We start from the raw sequence: 12,600 nt of genomic DNA on the forward strand, positions 1-12,600 counted from the left end.
CAAACGAGCCAAAAGGTGGGCAGAGGAAATGTTACATGGACATCCTCAAAGCCTCCCGGAAAAAGTGCAACATCCCCACTGACACCTGGGAGTCCCTGGCCAAAGACCGCACTAAGTGGAGGAAGTGCATCCGGGAGGGCACTGAGCACCTCGAGTCTCATCGCCGAGAGCACACAGAAATCAAACGCAGGCATGGGAAAGAGCGTGCGGCAAACCTGTCACACCCACGCTTTCCCTCAACGACTATCTGTCCCACCTGTGACAGGCTGTGGTTCTCATATTGGACTGTTCAGCCACCTAAGGATTCATTTTTAGAGTGGAAGCATGTCTGCCTCGATTCAGAGGGGTGCCTATGATAATGACCCAGAATTGGACACAATATTCCAGTTGAGGCCGAACCAGTATTTTATGCAAGTTCAACATAATATCCACACTTCTGTACTCTATACTTCTATTCATGAAGCCTAGGATCCCATAAGCCTTTCTAACTGCTTTCTCAACCTGCGCTGCCACCTTCAGCGATTGGTTCACATATACTCCTGGGTCTCTCTGTTCATGCACCCCTTTAAAATTGTATTCTTTAGTTTATATTTCCACTCCACTTTCTTCTACCAAAATGTATCACTCTTGAACTTTTCTATGTTAAATTTCATCTGCCACATGTCCATCCATTCCACCAGCCTGTGTATGTCTTTCAAGATCTATCACTATCCTCCTCACTGTTCACTGTACTTCTAAGTTTTGTGTCATCTGCAAATTTGGAAATTGTGCCCTGTACACCCAAGTCTAAGTCATTAATATAAATCAAAAAAAGCAGTGGCCCCAGTACTGACCCCTGGGGAACACCACTTCCTCCAGTCTGAAAAACAACCGTTCACCACTACTCTGTTTGTGTCACTTAGCCACTTTCATATCCATGCTGCACTGTCCTGATTTTGCTGGTATTGGTAACACGCCCAGGCTCACTAAACACAAAATCTAGTCTGTTAATCACTTTCAGCTACTGAAAGTACCTCACAGCATCTCTTCTCCCTCCTATATGTGAATAGAGCATCACGCCTGCAAACCTGGTATAAGTTTATATCCACTCAGCAAATCTATTTAAGAAAAGCCTACAGACCGATGAGACACTGTTAAGGTGCCAGTGTGCTGCTGGTTTGCTTGGCATTTTGCCTGTAATGGACTCTGTATTTTGGTCTCCGTATTTAAGGAAGGATATACTTGCATTAGAGGCTGTTCAGTGAAGGTTCACTAGATTGATTCCAGAGATGAGGGGTTGACTTATCAAGAAAGGTTGAGTAGATTGGGCCTATACAAATTGGAGTTCAGAAGAATGAGAGGTGATCTTATCAAAACATATAAGATGATGAGGGGGCTCAACAAGGTGGATGCAGAGAGGATAGTTCCACTCATACGGGAAACTAAAACTAGGGGACGTAGTCTTAGAATAAGGGGCCGCCCAATTAAAACTAAGGTGATGAATTTCTTCTCTGATGGTTGTAAATCTATGGAATTCTCTGCCCAAGAGAGCTGTGGAGGCTGGGTCTTTGAATATATTAAGGCAGAGATAAGACAGATTTTTGAGTGATAAGGGAGTAAAGGGTTATGGGGAGCGGGCAGGGAAGTGGAGCTGAGTCCATGATCAGATCAGCCATGGTCTTATTGAATGGCAGAGCAGGCCTGAGGGGCCAAATGGCCTACTCCTGCTCCTATTTCTTATGTTCTTATGTTCGAACTGAACATTTCTCCCAGTGTAACCTTGTCTGTATGGTGACAGATTAGGAAAAGGGGAGGTGCAAAGAGACCTGGGTGTCATGGTACATCAGTCATTGAAGGTTGGCATGCAGGTGCAGCAGGCGGTTAAGAAAGCAAATGGCATGTTGGCCTTCATAGCAAGGGGATTTGAGTACAGGGGCAGGGAGGTGTTGCTACAGTTGTACAGGGCATTGGTGAGGCCACACCTGGAGTATTGTGTACAGTTTTGGTCTCCTAACCTGAGGAAGGACATTCTTGCTATTGAGGGAGTGCAGCGAAGGTTCACCAGACTGATTCCCGGGATGGCGGGACTGACCTATCAAGAAAGACTGGATCAACTGGGCTTGTATTCACTGGAGTTCAGAAGAATGAGAGGGGACCTCATAGAATCATATAAAATTCTGACGGGGTTAGACAGGTTAGATGCAGGAAGAATGTTCCCAATGTTGGGGAAGTCCAGAACCAGGGGTCACAGTCTAAGGATAAGGGGTAAGCCATTTAGGACTGAGATGCGGAGGAACTTCTTCACCCAGAGAGTGGTGAACCTGTGGAATTCTCTACCACAGAAAGTTGTTGAGGCCAATTCACTAAATACATTCAAAAAGGAGTTAGATGAGGTCCTTACTGCTAGGGGGATCAAGGGGTATGGCGAGAAAGCAGGAATGGGGTACTGAAGTTGAATGTTCAGCCATGAACTCATTGAATGGCGGTGCAGGCTAGAAGGGCCGAATGGCCTACTCCTGCACCTATTTTCTATGTTTCTATGTTTCTATGTAATGAAATGTGTCTTTTAATAAGCCTCAGGTCCTTGCTCATGTCTGCTATAGATTCTGGAGGTGAGGGGGGTCGACTTATGACGATAGGTTGAGCCTATACACATTTGAGTTCAGAGGAATGAAGTGATCTTAGTGTGGCCCTGAAGGAATGTGTCCAGGCTGAAATTCTGTTCCCCCCTGTATGATCCTCCCCCCAGATTGTCCGTTCTCAGCTCCAGCCAGGTGATGCGAAACATTCAGGGTGGGAAAGACAAAAATCCACAGCAATGTGTTGAAAGCAACACTAATTTATGTGTCTATATATCAAATATTAAATTCCAGTTCAGCTCCAGGAGTTATTAATATCAGCGTTACAAGAGATATAAACCCCAACTGTCAGAATGAACACAATTCAGTCCAGGATGTGATTAACAGCAGCAACAGCAGAATCCAACCCCTGCAGTCACTTGTGAACTCGCTGGTGGCTCAGCAGGTTGGATGATCGAATGAATCCCTTCCCACATTCAGAGCAGGTGAACGGCCTCTCCCCAGTGTGAATTCGCTGGTGTCTCAGCAGGTGGGATGACCGAGTGAATCCCTTCCCACAGTCAAAGCAGGTGAACGGCCTCTCTCCAGTGTGAAGTCGCTGGTGTATCAGCAGGTGCTGTTTGCTTTTAAAACTCTTCCCACACTCGGAGCAGGTGAACGGCCTCTCCCCAGTGTGAACTTGCTGGTGTGTCAGGAGTTGCTGTTTGCTTTTAAAACTCTTCTCACAGTCAGAACATTTAAAAGGCCTCTCCCCAGTGTGAACTTGCTGGTGTGTCAGGAGTTGCTGTTTGCTTTTAAAACTCTTCTCACAGTCAGAACATTTAAAAGGTCTCTCCCTAGTGTGAACTCGCTGGTGTCTCAGTAGGGCGGATAACTGAGTGAATCCCTTCCCACAGTCGGAGCAGGTGAACGGCCTCTCCCCAGTGTGAACTCGCTGGTGTGTCAGCAGGCTGGATGATACAGTGAATCCCTTCCCACACTCCGTGCAGATGAACGGCCTCTCCCGAGTGGAAACTTGCTGTTGTGTCAGCAGGTGGGATGATGCAGTGAATCCCTTCCCACAGTCGGAGCAGATGAACAGCCTCTCCCCAGTGGGAACTTGCTGGTTTGTCAGCAGGTGGGATGATGCAGTGAATCCCTTCCCACAGTCGGAGCAGGTAAACGGCTGGTACATTTTCAGCTGGGTTGGGTAGTTGAATAGTTTCCCACAGTCCTCACATTTACATGGTTTTTCCCCAATGTGACTGCGCTTGTGTCTCTCCAGGTTAGATGAATGGCTGAAGCCTTGTCCACACACAGAGCACATGTATCGTTTCTCCCCACTGTGAACGGTGCCTTCTGCTTCCATGGTCAAAAGCTGATGATATTCCGGTCCCGATGTATCGAGTGACTGTCAGATCTTGAAGTGATGTTTGGTTTGAGCTTCCAGTCTACAAATCCTCCCCTTTTAATACCCTATAAAGTGAATTTCAAACAGGGAAAAAGGGAGTGTGAGAGAGAACCCACAAAAACACAAAGGCAGGTTGTGAAATTGAGCTTGATGAATCTGGTCATTTGTGGGGCCGGCACTAGAAAAAAGTGACAATGAAAGCTGCCGGATTGTCATAAAAACACATCTGGGTCATGACTGTCCTTCAGGGAAGGGAACCCACCTCCCGTGACAGTCCCACATGGGAAATTGTTGGTCCCACTGGGCCCAGAAGTACTGGAGGTGAAACCCAGCAGCTTCTCCCTCCTCCCCACTCCAGCTCAAACAGACCTACACAGGAGGTCAGGGAGAGACTTTCACATTCAGCACCCTCCCTGATAGAGTGACTGGGACTTGCTGGGCCTTCTGCATAAATGCAAGTGGTGTGCGGGTAGCACTGCCCCCGGGGTTTGCTGGTGCCAGGCTTGGCGACTCTGACTCAGGGCCTGAGAGCTGCACTCGATGTTGCCCGGGGCCTGAGAGCCACACTGGATGTTGCCCGTGGCCTGAGAGCTGCACTGGGTGTTATCCGGGGCCTGAGAGCCGCACTCGGTGAAAAAACAGGCAGACAAAAAGCAGGAAACTGTAGACCAATTAGCCTAACATCTGTTGTTGGGAAAATGTTGGAGTCTATTATTAAAGAAACAGCAGCAGGACATTTTGAAAAGCAAAATTCGGTCAGGCAGAGTCAGCAAGGATTTATGAAGGGGAAGTTAAGTTTGACAAATTTGCTGGAATTCTTTGAGCATGTAATGAACAGGGTGGATAAAGTGGATGTGGTGTATTTGGACTTCCAGAAGACATTTGACAAGGTGCCACATAAAAGGTTACTGCACAAGATAAAAGTTCACGGGGTTGGGAGTAATATATCAGTTAGCCAATCCTCTATCCATGCTAACAGAAAACAGAGAGTCGGGATAAATGGTTCATTCTCGGATTGGCAATCAGTAACTAGTGGGGTGCCACAGGGATCAGTGCTGGGACCCCAACTATTTACAATCTATATTAACGACTTGGAAGAAGGGACTGAGTGTAACGTAGCCAAGTTTGCTGATGATATAAAGATAGGAGGAAAAGCAATGTGTGAGGAGGACACAAAGAATATGCAAAATGACACAGTTAGGCTAAGTGAGTGGGCAAAAATTTGGCAGATGGAGTATAATGTTGGAAAGTGTGAGGTCGTGCACTTTTGCAGAAAAAAATCAGAGCAATTTATTATTTAAATGGAGAAAGATTGCCAAGTGCTGCAGTACAGCAGGACCTGCGGGTACTTGTGCATGAAACACAAAAGGTTAGTATGCAGGTACAGCAAGTGATCAGGAATGCCAATGGAATCTTGGCCTTTATTGCAAAGGGGCTGGAGTATAAAAGCAGGGAAGTCTTGCTACAGTTATACAGGTTATTGGTGAGGCCACACCTGAAATATTGCGTGCAGTTTTGGTTTCCATATTTATGAAAGGATATAGTTGCTTTGGAGGCAGTTCAGAGAAGGTTCACTAGGTTGATTCCGGAGATGAAGGGATTGACTTATGAGAAGAGGTTGGACCTCTACTCATTGGAATTCAGAAGAATGAATGAGAGGTGATTTATCGAAATGTATAAGATTGAGGGGGCTTGACAAGGTGGATGAAGAGAGGATGTTTTCACTGATAGGGGAGACTAGAACTAGGGGGCATAATCTTAGAATAAGGGGCTACCCATTTAAAACTGAGAGGAGGAGGAATTTCTTCTCTCAGAGAGTTGTAAATTTGTGGAATTCGCTGCCTCAGAGAGCTGTGGAAGCTGGGACATTGAATATATTTAAGATCGAGATAGACAGTTTATTAACCAATAAGGGAATAAGCGGTTATGGGGAGCGGGCAAGGAAGTGGACCAGAGTCCATGATCGGATCAGCCATGATCGTATTAAATGGCGGAGCAGGCTCGAGGGGCCGTATGGCCCACTCCTGCTCCTACATTTTATGTTCTGATTTTCTTATATTGTGCATGTCTGGTATATGAATGTGGATTGACTCTGTATCTGCCCATCTCTGGTATGTCGATGAGGGTTAACATAGAAACATCGAAAATAGGTGCAGGAGTAGGCCATTCGGCCCTTCAAGCCTGCACCGCCATTCAATGAGTTCATGGCTGAACGTGCAACTTCAGTACCCCATTCCTGCTTTCTGGCCATACCCCTTGATCCCCCTAGTAGTAAGGACTACATCTAACTCCTTTTTGAATATATTTAGTGAATTCGCCTCAACAACTTTCTGTGGTAGAGAATTCCACAGGTTCACCACTCTCTAGGTGAAGAGGTTTCTCCTCATCTCGGTCCTAAATGGCTTACCCCTTATCCTTAGACTGTGACCCCTGGTTCCCCAACATTGGGAACATTCTTCCTGCATCTAACCTATCTAAACCCGTCAGAATTTTAAACGTTTCTATGAGATCCCCTCTCATTCTTCTGAACTCCAGTGAATACAAGCCCAGTTGATCCAGTCTTTCTTGATATGTCAGTCCCACCATCCCGGGAATCAGTCTGGTGAACCTTTGCTACACTCCCTCAATAGCAAGAATCTCCTTCCCCAAGTTAGGAGACCAAAACTGTACACAATACTCCAGGTGTGGCCTCACCAAGGCCCTGTACAACTGTAGTAACACCTCCCTGCCCCTGTACTCAAATCCCCTCGCTATGAAGGCCAACATGCCATTTGCTTTCTTAACCGCCTGCTGTACCTGCATGCCAACCTTCAATGACTGATGTACCATGACACCCAGGTCTCGTTGCATCTCCCCTTTTCCTAATCTGTCACCATTCAGATAATAGTCTGTCTCTCTGTTTTTACCACCAAAGTGGATAACCTCACATTTATCCACATTATACTTCATCTGCCATGCATTTGCCCACTCACCTAACCTATCCAAGTCACTCTGCAGCCTCATAGCATCCTCCTCACAGCTCACACTGCCACCCAATTTAGTGTCATCCACAAATTTGGCAATACAACATTTAATCCCCTCGTCTAAATCATTGATGTACAAAGATAAACAGCTGGGGCCCCAGCACAGAACCTGCCTGCCCACTAGTCACTGCCTGCCATTCTGAAAAGTACCCATTTACTCCTACTCTTTGCTTCCTGTCTGACAACCAGTTCTCAATCCATGTCAGCACACTACCCCCAATCCCACGTGCTTTAACTTTGCACATTAATCTCTTGTGTGGGACCATGTCGAAAGCCTTCTGAAAGTCCAAATATACCACATCAACTGGTTCTCCCTTGTCCACTCTACTGGAAACATCCTCAAAAAATTCAGAAGATTTGTCAAGCATGATTTCCCTTTCACAAATCCATGCTGACTTGTACCTATCATGTCACCTCTTTCCAAATACGCTGCTATGACATCCTTAATAATTGATTCCATCATTTTACCCACTACCGATGTCAGGCTGACCGATCTATAATTCTCTGTTTTCTCTCTCCCTCCTTTTTTTTTTCAAAAGTGGGGTTACATTGGCTACCCTCCACTCCATCGGAACTGATCCAGAGTCTATGGAATGCTGGAAAATGACTGTCAATGCATCCGCTATTTCCAAGGCCACCTCCTTAAGTACTCTGGGATGCAGTCCATCAGGCCCTGGGGATTTATCGGCCTTCAATCCCATCAATTTCCCCAACACAATTTCCCGACTAATAAGGATTTCCCTCAGTTCCTCCTTCTTACTAGATCCTCTGACCCCTTTTATATCCGGAAGGTTGTTTGTGTCCTCCTTAGTGAATACCGAACCAAAATACTTGTTCAATTGGTCTGCCATTTCTTTGTTCCCCGTTATGACTTCCCCTGATTTTGACTGCAGTGGACCTACGTTTGTCTTTACTAACCTTTATCTCTTTACATATCTATAGAAGCTTTTGCAGTCCGTCTTAACGTTCCCTGCAAGCTTCCCCTCGTACTCTATTTTCCCTGCCCTAATCAAACCCTTTGTCCTCCTCTGCTGAGTTCTAAATTTCTCCCAGTCCCCGGTATTTCTGCTATTTCTGGCCAATTTGTATGCCACTTCCTTGGCTTTAATACTATCCCTGATTTCCCTTGATATCCATGGTTGAGCCACCTTCCCTTTTTTATTTTTACGCCAGACAGGGATGTACAATTATTGTAGTTCATCCATGCGGTCTCTAAATGTCTGCCATTGCCCATCCACAGTCAACCACTTAAGTATCATTCGCCAATCTATCCTAGCCAATTCACGCTTCATACCTTCAAAGTTACCCTTCTTTAAGTTCCGGACCATGGTCTCTGAATTAACTGTTTCATTCTCTATCCTAATGTAGAATTCCACCATATTATGGTCACTCTTCCCCAAGGGGCCTCACACAACGAGATTGCTAATTAATCTTCTCTCATTACACAACACCCAGTCTAAGATGGACTCCCCCCTAGTTGATTCCTCGACATATTGGTCTAGAAAACCATCCCTTATGCACTCCAGGAAATCCTCCTCCACTGTATTGCTTCCAGTTTGGTTAGCCCAATCTATTATGCATATTAAAGTCACCCATGATAACTGCTGCACCTTTATTGTATGCACCCCTAATTTCCTGTTTGATGCCTTCCTGTGTGTGTCAGTTTCTAATACAAGAATGTGGGTTTTATCCTGTACCTGTCAATTTCTGCTAATTGCCTGTGGGTTTCATTCTGTATCTTTCCATTCCTGGTGTGTGAGTGTGTGTTTTGTGCAGTATCTGTCCATCTCTGTTATGCGAATGTGAGCTCTACTCCATACCCGTCATTCTCCAGTATGTTCGTATTGTTTTACTGTGTACCACCAATTCCTGGTCGGGAATTCGTTTTACTTTCTGTCAATTTTTGTTGTGGAGGTGAGTGTTTATGCTGAATCTGTCGGTCTCTGGTAAATGAGTCTGAGTTTCACTCTGTATCTATCTATCTCTGGTATGTGAGTGTGGGACTTTCTCTGTATCTCTCCATTTCTGTTGTGGGAGTCTGGGTTTTATTCTGTACCTTTCAAGTTCAGATATGTGATTGTGGGCCTTACTCTATACCTGCCAGTTTCTGCTTAATTGAGAGTGGGCTTTTCTTTGTACGTGTCAGTTTCTGGTATGGAAGAGAGGTCTTTACTCTGTACCTGTCAAGTACTAAGTGAGTATGGCATTTCACTGTGTCTGTCAATTTATGTTATGGGAATATGGATTTTAATATGTCAGCCTATGATATGCGAGTGTGGGTTTTATACTATATCTCTCAGTCTCTGATATGTGAGTGTGGGTTTTATACTGTACCATAGTCTCTGATACGTGTGTGTGGGTTTTATACTGTATCTCTCAGCCTCTGATCATGAGTGTGTGGGTTTTATACTGTATCTCAGTCGCTGATATGCGAGTGTGGGTTTTATACTGTATCTTCAGTCTCTGATCTGAGTGTGTGTGTATTATTTTGTACCCGTCAGGTTTTGCTATGTGTGTTGAGGTTTAATCTGTGCCTCTAAGTTTCTGCTGTGTTGGTCTGGGTTTAATCTGTACCTATTTGTTCCTGTTACTTGATTGTGTGTTTTAGACTGTACCTGCCAGTTCCTGCTGTGCGAGTGTGGAATTTACTCTGTATCTGCCTGTCTCTGGTATGTGAACGAGAGTATCAATTTTACTTTTTACCTGTATTTCTCTGATATGTGAGTGAAAATTTTGCCTTCTACCTGTCATTTTTCTGGTGTGTGCGTGTGGGTTTTACTCTGCCCCTATCAGTTTCTGCGATGCAAGTACCAATTTTACTTATTGCCTTTCAGTTTTTGGATATGTGCACATGGGATTTACACTTTACCTGTCACTCTCTGGTATGCAAGTGCGGATTTTATTCTGTTACTGTCATTTTCATAAATGTGTGTGTGTGTTGTATACTGTATCTGTCAGTCTATAGTACAGGAATGTGGGTTTTGTTCTGCACCTGTCATCTTCTGGTATGTTCGGGGGGTTAAATACTGAATCCGTCGGATTCTGAAACGTGAATATGGCTTTTGCTCTGTACCCGTCAGCTTCTGATATGCGAGTATGGTTTATACTATCTATTTGTTATTTTTTCTGATCGGTGTTTTATTCTCTACCAGCCAGTTTCTGGCAAGTGAGTGTGGGTGTGTAATGTACCTGCCAGTGATATCGGTTTCAGTGCTGAAATACCATCTGATTCTACTGCTCCACGTGACTGTAAGATTCACAATGTAACTCTGCCACTTCGGATCGACTGACTGATTCTGCTGCCTGTGATAATAGGATTGAGGCCAGTTCTGTGTCCCTATGCTCTGTGAGTGATAATATACTTACTGTATGGGAGAAGGAGCTGCCTGAACTGTTCCTCGTGTTCCGGGTGAAGGAAAGCTCACATTTGTTTTGGCTGGTTGAAGAATTTTGCTCTGAGAATAATAATACAAGAACAATATTAGTCATAAGATATAGATGCGGGTGAAGATTATGATGTATCTGAGGGAGTGACAATGTATCTCTCGATCACCAGCAACACGGTTCTGGAGAAGTCAATGCAGCAGACAATATAACCAGTTTTAAAATATCTTCTCCCACACTCCTCTCCTGCAATAGATGCACTTTGTGAAACTCCTCATATCCTCACTGCCAGGCTGTGTTTCCACTGTTCACTGTCCAAGAACAACAGACACGGTGAGACTGGAACTGAATCAGGAACATTCACTGCTGCTTTCTTTCCCCAAATCAGTAATGATTTGAAAGAGCGAGGTGATTTACTTTCTGTTACCTTACACTGTCCACACACAGCCCGAGAATGGCCTCTCCCTTCCCCCACTCACTCCATGTTCCGGAACTAGTTCCTGCTCCACTCTGCCTCTGACAAACAAACAGCCCCCGACGGAACTAAACCAGGAACGTTCACTCCTGGTTAGGAGAGAGAAAGCAGCGATGATTGTAAACAGCAGATTCTGCCCATTCTGTCTCCCTTCCCCCTGGACACACACTGTCCACACACAGCCCGAGAATGGCCTCTCCATCCCCCCGCTCACACCACGCACTGACACTGGTTCTTGCTCCACTCCGCCCCTTACACACAGCCCCGGACTCAGAGCCCATCTGCGGACACGCTCCCAAAGCGCTGGGCTGCTGTAAGGAGGCTGCTGCTCGCTGCCTTACCCCGGGGCCGCGGGCTCTCCATTCCCGGCTGTTTGAAACCATCTTCTTCCGCTCACTGAGTGAATGGCGATCACAGGCAGGACTGGGGGAGGGGAGGGCGCATGCGCTCTTCTGTTCACTGGGAATCGACGCAGAGGGCGGGGCTGAGCCGCGCATGCGCAGCTCTCTGCAATAATTCAGCTTGTAAAAATCAAAATGCACTTTTCCCAATTTACTTTGATCAGAATCTGACAAAGGAACTGGGCCCGGGGGGAAAGGACAGAGAATGATTAAAGCTGGGAGCCTTGTCCCTTGGAGATGCTCAATTTGGGATCATTCCGTGCAGGGTGTTTCTCTCGACATGAGCCCGTCTTCACAAAGCAATCCTGCAGAAACATCGGAGGGACGAGGGAGTGGGAGTGTTTGCTGGGACCGTGCAGGAGTTAATATCTGACAGAAACAGTCCGAGATTAGTTTAAACACTCTCACTGTGAGTAATACCGAAGTGCACAATCAAGAGGTTATAGGTAGGGAGGAACTTATTACAATCACTGTCACTAATGAAGTAGTACTCGGTAAAATAATGGGACTAAAGGCGGACAAGTCCCCTGGACCTGATGACTTATATCCTGTGGTCTTAAGAAATGTGGCTGTAGAGATAGTGGATGCATTGTTTGTAATCTACCAAAATTCCCTGGATTCTGGAGAGGTCCGAGCAGATTGGAAAACCACAAATGTAACACCCTTATTTAAAAAAGGAGGCAGACAAAAAGCAGGAAACTATCGACCAGTTAACCTAACATCTGTCATTGGGAAATGCTGGAGTCCATTATTAAGATGGCAGTAGCAGGACATTTGGAAATGCATGATTCAATCAAGCAGAGTCAGCATGGTTTTATGAAAGGGAAATCATTGACAAATTTGCTGGAGTTCTTTGAAGATGTAACAAGCAGGGTGGATATGGGGGAACCAGTGGATGTGGTGTATTTGGATTTTCAGAAGGCATTCGATAAAGTGCCACATAAGAGGTTACTGCACAAGATAAAAGCTCACGGGGTTTCGGAATAATATATGCTTGGATAAAGGATTGGTTAACGAACAGAAAACAGAGAGTCGAGATGAATGGGTCATTTTCCAGTTGGCAAACAATAACTAGTGGGGTGCCGCAGGGATTGGTGCTGGGTACTCAACTATTTATAATCTATATTAATGACTTGGACGAAGAGACTGAGTTTAATGTAGCCAAGTTTACCGATGATGCAAAGATGGGTGGGAAAGCAAATTGTGAGGAAGGCACAAAAAATCTGCAAAGGGATATAGACAGGCTAAGTGAGTGAGCATAAATGTGGCCCATAAGAACATAAGAAATAGGAGCAGGAGTAGACCATATAGTCCCTCGAGCCTGGTCTGCCATTTAGTGTGATCATGGCTGATCCGATCATGGACTCAG

General features: G+C 45.4%; 1 protein-coding gene across 3 annotated transcripts in view; it reads right to left on the reverse strand.

Moving 5' to 3' along the window:
* LOC139248262 (zinc finger protein 551-like) overlaps positions 1-12,600 on the reverse strand; it is a 362,606-nt gene that overhangs the window by 51,779 nt on the left and 298,227 nt on the right. Inside the window, exons 1-3 of one of the 3 annotated variants that reach the window (XM_070872038.1) lie at positions 11,172-11,281; positions 10,338-10,426; positions 2,978-4,013 (exon numbers count right to left, since the gene is read on the reverse strand). The exons of 1 other annotated variant lie outside the window; for it this stretch is intronic. In XM_070872038.1, coding sequence (XP_070728139.1) covers positions 2,978-3,906 — 929 coding nt within the window. In that variant the 5' untranslated portion in view covers positions 3,907-4,013; positions 10,338-10,426; positions 11,172-11,281. Of the gene's footprint in view, positions 1-2,977; positions 4,014-10,337; positions 10,427-11,171; positions 11,282-12,600 lie in introns of those variants that run through there. One more of the 3 variants, XM_070872033.1, reaches the window with a different exon arrangement.

Source organism: Pristiophorus japonicus, unplaced genomic scaffold, assembly GCF_044704955.1.
Source record: "Pristiophorus japonicus isolate sPriJap1 unplaced genomic scaffold, sPriJap1.hap1 HAP1_SCAFFOLD_29, whole genome shotgun sequence".
Taxonomy (NCBI): Eukaryota; Metazoa; Chordata; class Chondrichthyes; family Pristiophoridae; genus Pristiophorus; species Pristiophorus japonicus.